The sequence below is a fragment of the Akebia trifoliata genome, chromosome 3, assembly GCF_017979445.1.
Source record: "Akebia trifoliata isolate Shusen 1 chromosome 3, ASM1797944v1, whole genome shotgun sequence".
NCBI lineage: Eukaryota > Viridiplantae > Streptophyta > Magnoliopsida > Ranunculales > Lardizabalaceae > Akebia > Akebia trifoliata.
In genome coordinates, this window is record NC_141377.1 from 51,085,266 (window position 1) to 51,103,914 (window position 18,649).

Sequence of the window (18,649 nt, forward strand, 5' to 3'; positions counted from 1 at the left end):
AGGGGCTTGATGAGCTCAAAACACAAGTATCTCAAATATTCATTTAAATGTGAATAGGTATATTAAAATCACCCAAAAATTATGATCTCTTTACAAAGTGGGCCGTAGCCATTGAACCAAGCTATTGTCTATTTTTTTTTAAATGGATTTCTTTGGTTGGCTCCCCCTCATGAAAGTTATCAATCCAATTTGACCCATTTCGACAAATTTATTCAATCCATTCTTTGAAACATTGATGCATATCGATCCTTCTTGGGGATATGCTAAATCCCCCCGCAATCTATCACATGGATATGCATTTTTTTCGTGTCATATTGTACAATTTTTTTTTTCTGCTCATGCAAACATTTTTATTTTTGTAATTTTGTATTTAATTCAGTTCATAAATCATAAATGCATATAATCACTCGGTTGAACCAAAAGGTTCATACCAAACTGCCCTTACTGTACCTCGCACGTGCAACCAAATATAATCTCGGAATGATTAATCACGGATATCAAGTCCAAGCGACGATTCCCTAAACAGATGCAACACATGATAACCAGCTAGCCAATCACATGGCCAGATATGTGGATCCCACACACTTGCTTGACTAAACAATTATCCAAGCAAAGTTAGATTACTTCCCCACGTGCACACCACATCTCAACACGAAGAAAACAATCTTTTTCTTGGTACCCTCGCACGCCCCACGTGGGGGGAGAAATATTGTGATGAACGGTTGATTGAAGTTAAAGGGTTAATCTAACGGTAAGAAGTAATTCGTACAGTTATTCTGCCACGTACGTTGTTGCTGGACTAGTGGGATTGTTTATAGGTGAAACGAAACAGCAAATCCAAATCACAATTTTAAAATTGATTTAGTTTGGGATTTGACCAGATTAATCAAATTCAAAGCAAAATGTTTGACCGCATGTGCACGTGTGTTTCGAGAACACACGTGCTCTTCGCTGTCGTCGCCTGGTTGTATCTGGTATTCCACGTAGGCTCCACATGAATGAAAATATTGTAAAGCACAAGTGGTGGTTTTTTTTTTTTGCCTTTTTCTTTTGTGAACTGTGGTAAAGACGCTAAAGATGATGTCTTTTACAGATAAACTAACCTTTTGTCGATGTTGGGTCCACGTCTTAGTTAATCATACTGATTGGTGATATATATTGGAAAAGAAAAATGATTAAAAATGCTTAATCCAAAGGTCAAATAGTGGGTCCACGGTCCACTCTTTATATCTGGTTCATCGAGGTCTTCGGCTCGAATTTGAGTTCATGATTTTAGAAATAATTTCATGATGGCCCATTAGGCTATTTATGCCAATCTGGAAAAAGATCTAAACCAAGTCTAGTTTACCTTAAAAAAAAAAATTTGTATAAATTTAAAATGAGGGTATCTCTAATATTGACAAAAACACGGGAACATGTAATACTAATTGATCAAACTTGGGGTACAATGGGGGTATGTTGCTTTCCATAAATTCAATATGAATCAAACCGCGAATTAATTCATTTCGTACCAATTCATGGTTCGAAACAATAGGAGCTAGCGAATCCAATTAGACCGGTCCACTCATAAATTAGGGGGGACCATAGAGCTTGCCAAATGGTATATTTGGGAAATCTTTATTATATTTTGATAGTGATTTTTTTATTCTAAGTTTCTTTTTGTTAAAAGGTGGTGAGAGAGAGAGAGATTGTGTAATTACAAAAATAACCTTCTAAGTATTTCTTTTTAATTCTATATAAGATGTAATTAGAGATTTACTTTCTTTAATTAATTGGAATACTTTAATGGGATGGGGGTGAGTATTAATGATGATGGTGATGATAATAATATAATGGGTGATCTGCACGTTTTTCATGAATATTTGAGACAGGGCATGACATTGGTCTACCACTAAGAGATTATCAATATATAAAAATGGTCAAATTACTCTAATCTTAACCTATAGTAATAAATCTTTGATTTTTCTTTCAAACCCATCATTCGTGTACGTTAGGGTAATAAATTCTCCTATTCATTCTTAAAGTTTGTTGAAAAATTTAAAATCTCTAAGAGATTGGAGATGATATATTGAAAACCAAGGTTGAATAAGTTAAAAAATAATTTACCTCTGAAGTTGAGTTGACAGATTTTTAAAAGGTCAAGGGGGAGGGGTGGGTGAGGTTATTTATGCCTCCATAGACGACTCTAAGATCAATGAATATGTCAGAGTTTGTTTCTCCCTCCACCCCCAACTTTTACTTAGCATCTCAAGATGTTTTTATTGGTGTCACGAGAATTGGGGTGTTTTATATAAAAGTAGGTGTGGCAATAAGAGCCTCTCTTCCAAAATCACTCCATTATTTAGGCCTTAAATAAAATATTGTCGTATAGGTGAATTTGGATCTGCAAAATAGAAAACGGATCGTAGTCCGATACATATCCACATAAAACGTGATCCACTTGAATTAGTGGGCGTGGAAGATTTGGAATATTTGAGTAGACTTGCAAATGGGATTAGAGATGAGTGGGGCCAAAGTCACGTGTTCATCACATGGGAGTTAAGCCTCGTACGGTTCGCTAGAGGGGCCATGATAGCGGATTGTCGGGTAGCGGAGTGTTCATAATTGGAGGGGGGAACACGTGGGACAGCTAGCACGCACTCGTGGGGACACTTAATCATCATCCGACATCTTGCCGGATATTAATCATAACCCCCTCATCTCACTTGGATTTAATCCAAGTGAATTGACTCTAATACCCTTGATATTTGACTGAATTCCAAGCCTATGGATGGTAGTATTTTACACTCCGCGTAAAACACGCAAACCCCTCTTTGGGAAGTTCAACTCATTATTTCATGGGTTAAATCTCGAGGACTACCAAAAAATACCAAGAATTGTAAAAGTTAAAGTGTGAAATGGATGGTTTAATAGCAAATAAAGTATTTAATGTCAATCTAGAATGTGAATTATCATGAGAAACAACATCCAATTTAAAATTTTTAAAAGAATGAAAGTAAGGTTGAAAAGAACCTAAATTTAAATGATAAATTAGACAAAAATTATAGAAATAAAAGATGGGAAGAGTGTTAAGTGAGATTATAATCTGACTATTTCCTATTTAATACTCCAATGGGTTACATAGTGATAGAATTATCAACTGAATAAATTTATGTAATGAGAAGGATTTTAGTTTTAATTCAAATTTTCAATTAAGCTAGTTTGAATGAATTCTTGTTATTTAAAGTTGAAATATGGGAAGATATATACCACCTTTGAGAGGTTGTATCCCATAAAATAATGGAAGAGGGATTATGGGATTAGGGGTCTGAATATAATAGATTAAGAATATCATATTTACTTGAGCTTGACGATAAGATTTACAAATTCGATAATTACGATCAAGAAAAATCAAGGTAAAAGATAAAGATGAATCACTCGGGGAAGGATGTGAGGAGTTTTCAAAAAATAAAATAAAATAACAATAATGCTAAGTCTATATAATGAGAGATACTTCTTTACTTAGTTTTTAAGTGATTCAAATTTAATAAATTATTGTGAATCTGACTTAGGATTCAGAGTCTCCTTATCTGGTATCTTGGTACTTTGGTGAAGGGAATTTACAAAGCATTGGTATTGTTACACATCTCGAGGCATTAAACTAACGAAAACATCTCCCACAAGTATCATTTTTTGCGCTTAGATATGTAAATTTTAGATCACACTTATAAAACATAGTTGGTAAAAGGAGATTGCGTATATGAAGTGCCAACTTAGCTAAGTGATAAGTCATGTGGAGTGTTATTCCCACATCTTATGTTCCAATTAGGAGTGTCAATGGGTTGGTTCTGATTCGATTTCTAAGAAAGTTCGAACCATAGCCATTATATTTTTCAATTCTAGTTCTTGGCGGTTCTAGATTCGATTTTAAAATAAGTGAAACAAAATTGCTAAAAATCTAAAGTACCCATCAGTTTCGGTTCTCAAGATACGAATAGAAAAAATAAAATTTTTTAATTATTATAAAAAAAAAAATCTAAAAAAATAACATATTACCTACAAAGTATCAACTTAATTATAATTTGTTCCACTAAAAATAGGTTTAATGACTTTTTTCAAAAATTAAAAATCATATTATTTATAAATAAAAAGAGATGAGCCATTTCAAGTTCCAACATTTACTTTATAAGAAAAATTGAAGAACTTTATATAATATATATGTTAATTATAAAATATAGGAAAACCTTAAAGAATGCATAATGTAAAAATAAATCGGTTCTGGGTACCCATGGGTATCCATCGGATAGAACTTAATGATTTTGATTCCTATTAGTTCGGTTCCATATTAGACCCAACTCTAATCGATTCTAATAAAAAGGGGACCAAAGTTTTTAATTTTGATTTCACTTCGATTTTGGGTAAACGGGTATCTATTGACACTTCTAGTTCAAACCCCCATGAACCCAATTTCATTTTCTAATCACTAACCTTATACTTATAAAAAAAAAAAGGAGATTATATATATAAGGGAATGCTAATGTCCAAAATCTCATGAGGACGTTAGCATTGTCCAATACTTTTTTTCAATGATATCCTTGTCATTTTATCTTTTAGTGAAAAAGACAAGGTTGTATTGGTCTTTTACACTATAAATGTTTGTTTACATAATAAATACTACGAGCATTTAAGTATTTTGAATTAAATATATATTTTTGTAGTAAATACTTTGACAATAATGCCAACATAATTAATGCATTTATTAATGACATAATAATTGTATTTATAACGTAAAACATTAACATGCCCCTGTTTTTTTCACTAAAAGACAAAATTAGAAGGGGTATTATTGAAAAAAAAAAAGTGTTGGACAAGACTAACGTCCCCATGAGATCTTGGACGTTAGCATTCCCCATATATATATATATATATATATATATATATATATATATGTGTAATTTGGTTTAAAAAAATAGTATAATCAATTGAGATTTTAAATTATGATAAATCAAATTCAATAATAAGATAATGACAATCCAAGATCAATATCTAGAATCAATACCCAACCTCTATTCAAATATTAAGTTATTAAATAAAAATATATTGAATTCCAAGCTCGAATTGATCCATTGATAGCCATGTTAAGAGGGAGAATAAACAAAGTGTGTGAGGGATAAAATATTGCCCTTTAGCTTTTATGCAATCTCTCTAATCCTCTTTCCGTCCTATAATTACTCATTTTGCTTCTTCTGATACTCTAGAAAGAATCTACATACAAAATTCTTTAACAATCAAGTCGGGAATGATTTAGCTAAGTAGCAATATAAGGTAATTAGAATTGTGTACCTTTTCCTTGGATGACCTTTTATTTATAAATTATTTTTCACATTCTTTTGCAACTTTTAGTATTTGCCCTTATCACTTTATTAGAAATGTCTTTTTTCTTCACTGAATCCTTTTATTTCAAAATGTTGGATAACTATTATGCCATGTGAAGCCTTGTTTTCAACAACATTCTAATAAATCGATAAGAAGGGTTATGTAATAGGTCTTTTGTGTATGAGAAACGTCATGTTGGTGAGTTGCACTTAAGTGTTTCCTTCTAAGGTCTTTGCGTGGTTGTGAGGGTTGAGAGCAAATGTGAGTTGGTGTTAGCATCAGGGATGAAGATCATTTAAGATAACTGAAGATCAAGGCTATGAAGAAGGTGGTCAAAGTGGAGGGGCTTGATCGAAAACTTATCAAAAAAAGTCAACCACTTCAATTCGAATTCTCGAGCTATTCTGTTATCTCCTATTAGCCTCAAGAGTCTAGTCCATGCATCAACAACAAAGTATATAAAAATAAGTAATACTAGAAGTCTAGAATAAGGGTATCAATGGGTACCCAATTACCCGATCACTCAATTTACTTGACACTAGTTAGTCGATTTCGGACATACCATCATAGACCTGATCATTTTAGAGTTTGATTGTGGCAGCCATCTTAAGGACCTGATAAAAATCACACCTCATGAAGGTATCTAATGGGTACCTAACTATCAAATTTATTTTTATTTATAAAATTATAATAAAGTTACAAATTTAATTAAATGCTAACCATTTTCTGAAAGTAATGTACTTTAATTAAAATATAAAAAGAATATGAAATCTTTAAACGTGTATTCATTTTTCACATTCTTACTTAATATTAACAATGCATAAATGTTTTATTACCATAATTATTTAAGATATTATTCTCAAAAGTTTGATTTTCTTGAAGAATTCATTGTTGATTTTACTTTTAATTGAAAAATTACAAGTTCGATTATTACATTTATAAATTGAAAGATTCTGGTTTAGAACCCCTATGCTAGAAGAAAGGATGAAAATATAGCATTTGGTTAACATGTGCCCTAATCGCATACGTAAAGAGGCATTAAATAAACTTTGGAAATAAGCATTTTAATTTAACTTTGTAATATATATCTGAGAAGCATTTGGAAGCCCTAAAGAGAGTCAAACATTGTGCCAAACATTTTTCAAAATAGGGGTTACAAGTTTCAGAATGGGCTGATTTTTTGTGAGGATGATCTCTACAGTGAAGAGATCATTCTCACAAAAAACCAGGTCATTTCGAAACTTCTAACTCTAGTTTATAAGTTGAAGAATCGTGGATCATTCAATTTTTGTAAATCACTTTTGATAGGGTTATAAATTTTTAGAATGGGCTGATTTTTTATAAGAATTATCTCCTCATTATAGAGATCATCTTCACCAAAAGTCAGCCCATTCTGAAATTCTTAACACATACATTGAAAAAATGTTTGACTCTTTTTTATATATATGGGAAATGTTCAGCATCAAACATTTTGGCAAAACATTTTTTCAAAACATGGGTTAGAAGTTTTGGAATGGGCTGATTTTTGGTGAGGATGATCTCTATGGTGAGGAGATCATCATCATCAAAAATCAACCCATTCCAAAACTTCTAACCCCATCAAAAATGGTTTGCAAAAAATGGACGGTCCACAATTTTTCAACTTGTAAACATAGGGTTAGAAATTTTGGAATAGGCTGATTTTTTTGTGAGGATGATCTTCTCATCGTAAAGATCATCCTCACAAAAAATCAATCCATTCCAAAACTTCTAACTCATGTAGGACTAAAATGATTGGCTAAAATATTGGCCAAAATGTTTGATGCTGAGCCTATATATATATTTTGGATAAGAGGGGGAGGAGGGGTTGGAATAAAGTTTGAGGTGTATTTAATGCATCTTAACGCGTACCCTTAGTGCCCATATTAAGAAAACCCTAAAGTATATAGGTTGTTGGAGATGATTCCATCTTAAATAAGGTTAGCTAAAATTTGAGGGCGTTTCGGTCATTTAGTCAACAAACCAATGAAAGTAACCAATTAGAAAGCAATCATGACTTCTACTTGAGGGCCTACTTTGTCAATAGAGGTTGTGGCATTAATGTAATTTTAGAGACCCACTAGGGATAAAACGGTGGTGGGGGACTACCTACATGAAACCCGGGATGATAGAACAAGTGGGGTGACGATGAGGATGGGAGGCCAATGATTGTGGGGTGTGCGTGTCGACTGAAATGGAGACATTGTGACACGCTTCAGTGTTGGCGTGGGACCACATGTCACATCCTTCGATACAAAATTAACCACGTGTCAATCAGACATGTGGGTCCACGTGAGTTTGGGCAAGTTTTCCTCCCGCTTCACTCCCCCCACGTGACCCCCACTCCCTCCTGTCCCCTCTCCATACGGTTCCAACTTCCACCAGCAATTATACCGTACTCCTTACATTCACACTAGTTTTGCCGCACCTTCACCTAGATTCATTACACGTGGAGCGTTATGACTCTCATGGTAAAAACTGTATTTATGTGAGGATATTTTCGGTAACCCCCATCGCTACTTTAGGAGTTTAGTTTCCAGGATCTGACGAAGGCTCCACTTGTGGTCAACGGTCAAGAAGAAGTAACTGAAATAGTGAATAAACTTAACCATGGTTAGATTTTAACCAGGGTAAGGTTAGGCAGTCATGATTGAGATAATTGGCACCCTGACACATGTCATGATTGAACTCAACTCTCTATATAAAGGCCATTCCCCCCACTGTGCTGAAAAAGTTGAAAGTGTATTAAAATCGCAATTTTTTGTGTCTCAAGGAGCGAAACCCTAACCCTAGAAGGGAAATCGAATCGATTCCAGTCGAAGAAGACGAAAGAGGGAAAGAGAAGTGAAAGTGTATCGAGATTTCAGGAGAGTATGATGGCTGGGAAGGATGATCTTGGTTTGAGTTTGAGTTTAAGTTCTACAATGAATCGGCATCCGTTGCAGTTGAATCTGATGCCTCCTTCGGTTTCATCTTCTTCGCCATTTATGCTTCAGAAGAGTTCTTGGAATGAACCGTTCGCAACTTCAGGTATTTTTGGATTGAAGTTTATAAAAATTTGATCTTTTGATAGCCTTTTGGTGTTGATTTTTTAATTCGATGAGCTTTTTCTGCCTCGATTTTACTATCTTTGCTCTATTTCTTTGATCTGTAAAGGATTTTTTTACCGAGTCTCTGATCTGATTTTATTTTCGAGATTTATGAACCTTTAGAACAACTTTATGCCAAAAAAAACTTTAAAAATCTCGTAATTTTCTCTTATTTAACAGATCTGTGACCTAAATGTTGAAAATCCTTGTAGATCTCCAACGCATCTTAAACTGATCAGATCTTTGTTTCTTAAATTATAGATCGGAGTTCAGAGACCTACAGAGGTGAGACCAGATCGTTTCTTCGAGGGATCGATGTGAACCGATTGCCATCTTCGGTAGACTGCGAAGAAGAAGCAGGAGTCTCATCTCCAAACAGCACAATCTCGAGTTTAAGCGGGAAGAGAAGCGAGAGAGATACAAACGGAGAAGAAAACGAGATCGAGAGAGATTGTTCTCGTGGAATCAGCGATGAGGAAGATGGCGACACATCAAGGAAGAAACTCAGACTCTCAAAAGATCAGTCCGCCACTCTCGAAGAAAGCTTCAAAGAACACAACACTCTCAACCCTGTAAGAACAAAATCAACAACTCCTCTGTTTTTTCAATGGCATTTTGGTCATTTTGATGAACAACAAGGGTATTTACTGTTACTCTGTTGGAAATGAATGATTTATCAGAAGCAAAAGCTTGCGTTGGCGAAGCAATTGAACCTCCGACCTCGACAGGTGGAAGTTTGGTTCCAGAACAGAAGGGCAAGGTGAGATATTTCTCTATTTTATTGAGGTTATTTTTGGAATTTTGAAGAAAATGAGTTGATATTACCCTTATATCCCTCTATTTTTACTAAGAAAAAAATAAATAAAAAAATTGCAGGACAAAGTTGAAGCAAACAGAGGTGGATTGTGAGTTCTTGAAGAGATGTTGTGAGAACTTAACAGAGGAGAACAGAAGGTTACAGAAGGAGGTTCAGGAACTGAGAGCCCTCAAACTGTCCCCACAGTTCTACATGCACATGACCCCACCCACAACCCTCACGATGTGCCCTTCTTGCGAACGTGTGGCCGTGTCATCATCGAACAATCCGTCTGCATCAACAACAGCTGCAGCAACCACAGCCGCAGCTGTAGACCCACATCATCACCACCATCCAATTGGTTCAAATCACCACCGATCCCTACCCATCAATCCTTGGGCTGGGACCCAAATCCACCACCCAAGACCTTTCGATGCACCCCATCCTCGATCGTAAGGTTATTTTGGTAATTTAATCTTCCATTCTCAGATATGAAGCAGTTAATTTATTTAATATTATATTGTTAAATTAAAAAGAATGTGTGGATGGTATTTGGGGCAATATGAAATGACGGAAACAGCCTTGTGAGTTCAGAGGAATGAGGGTTGGGTGTTGATATGGTTGTTAGGATATGAATCAGTCGTCGCCTTCGTTTTTTCTTTGGCGTATCTATATTTGGTTGGTAGTCTTTAATTTTTGTTTAATTCCCTTCTAAGAGCCCCTCTTCTTTTTTTTTGTTGGGTGTAATGGGTGTAAAGTTTCTTCTAATCAAAGGTTTAATGTATGGTTGTGTTTCTAATCAAAGATCCACATGACTAAGACTGCATATCAATATTTGTTTATTATTAGATTCAAAAGAAGGCGAAGGAAGGGATTTGGTGGGTTGCCATTATCTAGAATTCAGTGAGGGACAAAACAAAATTGAATCTGTAATTGTGGTGTTGGATCAATGTTGTATTTTAAAAGCCTAATATATAAAGTGCCAGACAAAGCTAGTTAATTTCCAATAATCAAATAAAAAATTCTTAAATGTAAAACAACTACAAATGGTTTTTTTTTTTATTGTATCATAGACTGAATAGTTAATTTCTTTTGAATTCCTCATAATAGATAAAGACCTTGAATAAGATGTTTAGAGATATGGTGCTTCCAAATTTGGGGCACCTAGTGGTCCTGTGACGGCAATAGGCATTTTCATCAATCCTGGTTTCAGATGAGAGTACTAATTAGTGGGCCTAGAAGGTTGATCACTAGGTGTACAAAATTGGAACGGATCCGAGTCTCTTCAATTTTGCTAGAAGACATGACATTATTTATCATTATTATTATTATAAGCATATTGATCTAATTCCAAACAAGAACCAACAATACCAGAGTGGGGTAACTCACATCTGTCAGGATTTTAGAGTACGTTTTGGCATCATTACTGGGAGAATGTAATCGATCTCCGTAATTTCAGCTTTAAGAAATGGTCACTGAAAAGGAAGGTAAAAGGGAGGCAGGGTTACTTTGGAGTATGGATTTTCATTCCTTCCATTGATCAAATCGTGAACAAGTCTGGGATAGGACCAACCAAATTATACCAATTTTCTGAATTTGGCAAATCAAATAGTGAAGATAGAACGTAATTTCTTGAAGAATAGTGTTAAAGTGACCTTACGACTATTTTTTTTTTGCTAAGCTACCTCAAGACTATCTCATATCACACATCATGATGTGAAAGTGTGTAGGAATCATATATGCTTTTCACCCAAATAAGAGTCAAAAAGCATCTATGGTTGTTAAACACTTTTTAGGATGTGCAATATGAGATACAATCTTGAGGTCACTCCAACATGACTGGATATTGAATTATATACAACAATAAATAAAGTGAGTTTTTTGTTTTTTGTTTTTCAAACATGGTATCCTAGTTGGTAGAGGATCAGGAGCGGTCCATCAGGCAGTTCATAGAACAGGGCCAACCTAGATTTTTTAACTATACCTCACAGGACTAATCCATGATCACATGCACCAACCAACACATGTCATGTGGCATTTTAATCAAGAAATTGTCCTCAATTTCAAACTCACAACCTAGAAGAGTTTGCAAACTCTAGTTGTCGGTCTTACCACTAAGGCACACCCCTGGTGGGTTAAATATACTGAGTTATTTCACCTTAGCCCCCGCCCAAACACAATCCTGAATTCAAAGTGGATTAATAGAAATATCAAGTAACATATATACATTCAAAGTGCTCTCATAGATTTATTTGGTGAGTCAAAACGGATTAAGATTGGTCCAGCTGAGTTTTTCCTTAAATCGATCAACTCTAATTATTAAGAGCCAATTCTTTTGCTTCCCCTTTTTTCAGTTGTGAAAGAGTAAGCTTCCAGCCTTGATTAATATGGTAAACTTAAAAGAGTTTTTCTTTTTGAAAAAAAATCAATCAATGTTTGAAACTTCGAAGTTGATCAGTTTCAATGTCATAGAGACATTAAGGATTTTTAAGTGTCTATGATGGATATAAAATAAGATTTTGTGATTGTAGCATTAATTCAGGATTGTAACAAAAATAATTGTGGTGGAAATACATACAATTCGTTTTTTAGTTGATGTCACAATTGGTTTGCACATTTTTGGAAACTTTTGAATCGTCCAAGTTGCACGTTGCATTGAATTAGTAGGTGCCGTTCTGCTCTAGAACTTTTCTTTATTTCCCTCCTCTAAAAACATCGACTTACATGTATTGATTATTTTTTAATTTTGTTAACATGTGCCCCAAGGGCACACCTTAATGTGCAATATGGAAGTGGAGGGTATTTTAGTAAAAGGTAAATCTTGTAAGGGTATTTTCGGTACAAAATTAAATTTTCAATGTGTATTTATTGCACTTTAAATAGTGCCCTTAGGGTACACGTTATTAACATCAATTATGGGTTTTGTTAACCTGTCCCCCAAGGGAATACGTTTAAGTGCATTAAATACATTTTGAAAATTAAAATTCCTATACAAAATACCCTCAAAAGAAATGTTTATATCAGAAATACCCTCAACTACTTATTTTCAAGGTATATTTAATGAACTTAAACCTGTACATTAATCTTACTAGAAGACTTGAATTTGGACAAAATAGAATAGAATTTAGTTATTTGACCCTAAATCTTTGTGATAAACTTTTTCTTGTAGTTATTTTGATTTTGATCACAGAGCACTCTAAAACCAACTCTCCACTTTAATTGTGCAATTATAGTTCTCTGTGTAATATCTTCCTTAATCATCGCATATTTATGGATAATAAAACTAAGATAATGAAAATATGGTCATTTCAAGATATTTTCTATCCATTGAGTTTTACTAGAGATTCATATCTATTAGTGTCAATATATTCTGTCTTGTTTCTTATTGTCCTAACTTCTTGATCTCAAATTTGATCTCCAAAATTCTAGTTCTTGTATTGAGTCCCTCCTAAATTGTTCAACTAATACTACTCAAATCTACTTTACAAAAAAAATAAAATAATACTAAATGACCCCGTTCTTGAATATAAAATATAAACAGTTAAATCATCTATAACTAAATCAAACAAATACAGATTCATATCTATTCATTCGAACTCTCTGCGTGACAAGGAACAAATTTGTATATTTGAGATGAAGTTTTGTTGGTGTTTTGCATGAAAATCCTATAATGGTGTGTACTTTGTGTGATTATTTTAGCCTTTTGATGATGAGACAATGTTCCATAGCAATTAGAAAGCATACTAATTAAGAAAAATAATCAAAATTCAAATTCTTGACCCTTCCTCTATGACACTTGCCCCAATTGATCACACTAAAAAGTTGGTTAGGATTTTGTTCCCCAATCCCAATCAATTACTTTGAATCTTGTGTGTTGGAGAGTGCTTATGGAGCATATCTCATACCAATGATTAACAGTGATTCAAGCAGTTAATTTTGGGTGAGATATGGTGCTCTTAGTGGCTAGTTGTCTTGTCCTCCTAGTTGAACTATGGTCCCGACACCCCCATAACTTTTTTTATCTTTTATTTTGGAAAATTCAGAAAATTTTAGGGAATCATATAAATTCCCTAATAATCTTTTTATAAGGATTTACAAAACATAATTCTTGATTATCGAAGTGCTTGTGATTCAAAGTTCCAAACTATTCTGGTTCTATTAATTTTTTTTTTTGTTCTTTGTTTTTGTGGAGTATTTTTGTTCTTCAGATGGTTTCTCATTGCAAAAAATCAAGATGACAACCAATCAACCTGGCTTATAAATTTCTAATCCTGATTGTCTCAGTAATTCTTCCTGTGCTCTTTTAAAAATAGTAAAAATAAATACAGATAATTGTTATTTTGAATTTTATTGATAATAAAACTTCTCAATGTTTCCTAAATAGATAGTTCTGCATTTTTTAATGGAAAAAAAAATATCTTGGAAGGTATTCAAGATTTCAATATCCAAAATACTTCAAATTGTCGAATATAAGATTGAGAGAGATGTGAAAAAGAAAGCAGATAAAATGGTAAAGAGTGGTAAAAATGTGGGAAAATCTCAATAGACGATGTTCGTAAGAGAAAATCAATTTAGATGACTTGGTCACGTGCAAAGAAGACTTGTTACAACCCCGTCGGAAAGAACATCTAAGTCAAAGATTCTAAAAGAGCGAAAGGAATATTCAAAAGAAAGAGAACTAAGATCCAAATACAGGCATGGAATCCAAAAATTACAACAATAGTCTTCCATTTTTTTATTTTTTATTGCCTAGGAAACAACAGCTATACTGCTAGAATTAAAACACATTAAGCCTTCAAGGGAGCACTGTGAACACTTGTTCCTTCTCCATACTAGGGCTTCTCACAGTATATTGAAATTTCCATCCATGGCAAGCACCTGCGTGCACACCATTTTTATCAACTGCGAAAATGGCTCCAACAAAATCGGATATTTTCTTGCAATTCGAGAAATTGCATCCTTAGCTGCAATCTTGGGTTTCATTCCCAACCGCATGCTCTCAACGACTTGATAACTGAAACCCAAGAAACACTTAATAGAATAAAACTCTTAGAACTAGTTTGTGAAAGGGGACCAAAGAATAAAAGATTGGCTGCTGAAGTCAATTACGTTACCATGGAAGAAAGCGCATCATGATATCCCCATCGCCGGTTGCACCACAAGCACCAACTTCAGTATCAGCATATGCTGAAGATCCTACTATTGGTCCATCACCGACCCTGAAATTTGGTACAAGAAGTCGTTCAAAGAACTATGAAATATAAAATGATGTTTAGATACTATATAAAAATGTTTACATTGCCAATGCCTATACATAGATACCAATATGATTATTCGTGCAGAAAATGCGTATCCGATCATACATTTTGAGACAATGTTCTCAGTTTAGTGTTTATTAAGCTGAGTATAATTTCTTAGGTACACGTCGTATTGAAAGTAATTGAACTTTAATATGACATTTTATTAACTGTAAGATTAGTTATTACTATTCTTACATTTACTAATAAAATTGACAGAAACATTGTTATAAGTAAACAAGAACCAATGGTAAAATTAAGGAAAGAGAAAATTGTTTTAGTAGAGGTATCTGGTGCCTTTTTTGATGCCCTATTGTGTAAACATGGGTAAACTTCACATGTTGAAGTATTCGGGTTATTGGTGAAAAGTCTTTAAAGACTTAAGATTTTTTGAAGACTTCGTATGGGTAATTGGGATTTGGGAGGGTTTGTTGTATGCAATTTGGTTAGTCTCTTTGTAAGGGTATCATAGTCTCAGTATGAGTTAAATTTTTGTGCCACATATTTCAGTAGGCCTTCTGTGAGTTTTCAGAGTCAAATTCTTATCTCCCTATTCTATATTACCATTCCAAATATCATAACAATCTTTGAAGAAGGGATAATTCTCCATGACCTTGAATATTTAAAAGGGGCAGTGTGAAACTATTAGAAACCAAAAGCATATTCCTCAAAATCACGAGTAAGGGAAGGAGATCGAAGGGCTGCATCCAGATCCTTCAACCATTGGCTCGCCACTTGGGCGGGTTGTAGCTAAAGAACCACAGGAAAAGCTTTCCTTTTACAGATTTGATAAGCCAATAAGTTTGATCGGCCAAGAAAGAAAAAAAAAAAAAAATAAACACAATCACATTAAAAATTTAGGATCGTCTGGTTGGTGTGTGTGCGAACACACACACACACACACAAACTCAAAACAAGACAAACTAACTCTGTTGTCTCCCAAACCCAAGATTACATACCCCCAAAAAAAGGTTAAGATTAATTTGGGTGATTTTTTTAATGAAAGTGAGATAAATTTGGGTGCTCAATATATTTCGGTTATTAATGGTATCACCATTGAATAAGAGGCACACAAACCATTTACCTGCCAGGAATTTTAAAAGTGGCTCCATTAGTTGACGTACCCACTGCAATGTGTCCCATCTACACAAAACACAAACAGTTAATTATGAAAACGAGAATATACCCATAAACCACTGTAGTAATAATCGACTTACTTTATCAATTACAGCCATGGAGATCGTGTCATGATTCTGGTGACTTATATGTGATGAACTAGATGTAAGAGCGCTGAACATATTGCCTCTGGAACATGTCCCTTCCAGTAAGTCCACAACAGATGGAAGGTTTGTTGGAAGATAAGGTCCACAAGTATTTACAGGTAGAACATTCTTCCAAAAATTAGGTTGGCAGCAATTTTCTTTCCATTTAGTCCATTTCTCTGTAGACTCCGGTGAGCTAAGGTCTGTGGGTCCTGGAAGACCCATCGAAATAGCAAAGGATGAGGCCTTCTCTCCGACAAGCAAAGTGTGTTTAGTGTGTCGCATCACTAGTTTTGCAGCTCTGATGCCATCTTTCACGAATCTCATGGCAGCAACAGCTCCAACCTCCATTGTTGTCTACTCATGTCCTTAGTGAATTATAAGATTGACTTTCATTTACAATGGATGTGGAGTAACAAATATCATTGAAAATCATGGGACAAAAAAACAGCAAAAAGTACAAAATGTGAGAATGGGAATGGGAATGGTGGTTACCCCATCCATGACTAGAGCATCAATTGTGGTTTCTCCATTCTCATCTGGACTTCCACCAGGACCAACTGTTCATATGAAACCATATTAATATAATATAGATTAGTAAAAAGAAATTTATGAACATGGCTGATGTGGCCCATGAAACTAAATTATCAATTTTATTTATTTATTTATAATGATGGGTGTCTAGACCCATAGAGCTGACTAGCAGGGGCGAGGCAATTGGCCTCTTAGAGCACTGTATCATGCCCAAATCCCCCAGGTACATGCAATACTCCAACAAACCACACATACTAGGTAAGCCTGGGTAAATCCCTATGGGTGGCCAAATGAGGAGGCTTGAACTCAAGATCTCTCCCTTTCTGGAGGGAGACCTTGGCCGCTACGCCCAACACTCGTTGGTTACTAAATTATCAATGTAATATTGAAAAGTAGACTAAATCTTTGAACAAGAAGTCCAGAACTCTAATAAGTGATGGTGTTTGAACAATTTTTCAACTCCAAAGATACAATCAGGGCATCGACTAGTCACTACTCCTACATCGGAAAGTTGGATTAAAGTACAGCCCAAAGTCACCATTAACCTAAAATAGTGATGTCTATCAGAAACTGAATCGCTACAAGAATTGATATCATACAAAGAATAGTTTAGTTTGAAACGCTATATTTTCTGAGAGGTATTTTTTTCTTGAAGGAACATAACCCAAAGTTGAAACAAATACATTTACATCAAATAATTGTTGTCATCATCATTACAATACCTTATCCCAATTCCCAACTAACTAGTGTCAATGATGATGGAAGGTGATCTCATCAAAACCTTATCCAAACTATTAGACTGGCTTATTCAAGAAAAAAAAAGGTGGGTATCATAAATCCTATTTCTCCACTTAATCCTATCAACTATATCTAACACCATAGCACGAGTTAGAAACAACGATCTAGGATTCATGTCAAGGGTTATGGTAAACTTTTTTGATGGATGCCAACTCAAGTGAACCTCTTCCTTCAACCTATAACTAGACAGTAGCTGCATTGCATTAGAAACCAAAGAAATACACAACAAACAATCTTTCACTAATTAAAACAATAAAAGAAGCACTACCCGAGACTAAAACACAACTTAACACAACAGAATATCAATAAATAGAAATTGTATGATTTCAATTATGTATATTATTTTCTTTTTTTCAATCTTACAACATTTGGGTTTCAGATTCTCACCTGTACCATCACACCTTAGCTCCTCACAAGCAGAGCAACCCTCCACCACGGCATCAACGGCGGACACCCCTCCATCGACAGCCCTCCAAGCAGATCTAACCGCCTCTAAGAAGGGCCAAGTACTCACAACCAAAGGGTATTGCCCTGTGCTATGAGCTACATCTCCTATCACCTTAAAATGAAAAGATGCAGAGAGATCATTATTGAGATGAACCCAAATGAAATTGATGAGACTAAGAAATTCAAAAAGCAAAAAAACTGAGAATATTTGATAATAAAAAAAAAGATGAAAACTCAGAGTATACCTATATGAGAAATCAAGCATAACTTATAATGAAACCCACAAACTCAAAAATAAATAAATAAATAAATAAATAAATAAATAAATAAATAAATAAATAAAAATAAAAAACAGAAAGCCCAAAATCATAAATGATAATGAAACCCACAAACTTATATGAACTAATCCAATAGAAGTGATGATGAAATTGGTGAAACACAGAGAACCCAGATGAATAAATAGAACAAAAATGAAATATGGATTCTTTTGTTGTTCTTCTTACCATATAAAGTGAAGAAAATAGTAGAGTTGCAATGAAGAGAATTCTGAGAGCCATGGTGAGAGGAACAAGCGGGTTGCTCTTCTTCTGTTATTCTGAGGAAGCTATGCCTATGTTCCTCTTTCTTCAATATTCAATGATTTTGTTTTTCTCTAGTTTTATTAAATGAAAATGATATTACCACACCATTATATCATGAATACACACCACAAGTGAATTGATGCTACATTTAGGAAACTTCATTTTATATGGTGTGGTAACACCACAGCCCTTTATAAACAAGTGAAACCATTGCTCACATGGATTACCACATCAGAAATCCAACACCACAGCCCTGTTTCATTGAAAAACTCATATAAAAACAAATAAAAAAATTCATAAACCATTTTCTTTTGAGTTAGATCCACGATTTTGAAAATGGACGGTCATAGAACTTTCACATAACTCTCAAACTTAAAAATGAAATTTAACTATGAAAAATAGTCATATTTTTGAAATTTCTTTTTTAAAATTCATAAAATTTTGTCCTCTACAATCTTGAAGTGTCGGATCA

At 34.3% G+C, this 18,649-nt stretch overlaps 2 protein-coding genes across 2 annotated transcripts; one reads left to right on the forward strand and one right to left on the reverse strand.

The window, feature by feature from the left end:
• The first annotated feature begins 8,087 nt into the window (after positions 1-8,087).
• On the forward strand, positions 8,088-10,084 carry LOC147407780 (homeobox-leucine zipper protein HAT4-like). Its single transcript, XM_086436532.1, has 4 exons — positions 8,088-8,403; positions 8,724-9,034; positions 9,143-9,222; positions 9,339-10,084. Exons 1-4 carry the CDS (start codon positions 8,247-8,249, stop codon positions 9,712-9,714), a joined length of 924 nt encoding a protein of 307 aa, XP_086292658.1. The 5' UTR covers positions 8,088-8,246; the 3' UTR covers positions 9,715-10,084.
• Positions 10,085-13,842: 3,758 nt separating this feature from the next.
• On the reverse strand, positions 13,843-18,238 carry LOC147407781 (N-terminal nucleophile aminohydrolases (Ntn hydrolases) superfamily protein). Its single transcript, XM_086436533.1, is given in 8 exon segments — positions 13,843-14,184; positions 14,187-14,272; positions 14,373-14,477; positions 15,640-15,698; positions 15,773-16,174; positions 16,313-16,377; positions 17,537-17,708; positions 18,100-18,238. Coding segments are annotated over 8 exon segments (1,074 nt in total). The 5' UTR covers positions 18,154-18,238; the 3' UTR covers positions 13,843-14,053.
• Positions 18,239-18,649: the final 411 nt, after the last annotated feature.

Coding starts and splice junctions, on each gene's coding strand:
- LOC147407780 (XM_086436532.1), top strand. CDS start 8,247: ATGATGGCTGGGAAGGATGATCTTGGTTTGAGTTTGAGTTTAAGTTCT. Junction 9,035..9,142: donor AACACAACACTCTCAACCCT/GTAAGAACAAAA, acceptor ATGATTTATCAG/AAGCAAAAGCTTGCGTTGGC. Junction 9,223..9,338: donor TTCCAGAACAGAAGGGCAAG/GTGAGATATTTC, acceptor AAAAAATTGCAG/GACAAAGTTGAAGCAAACAG.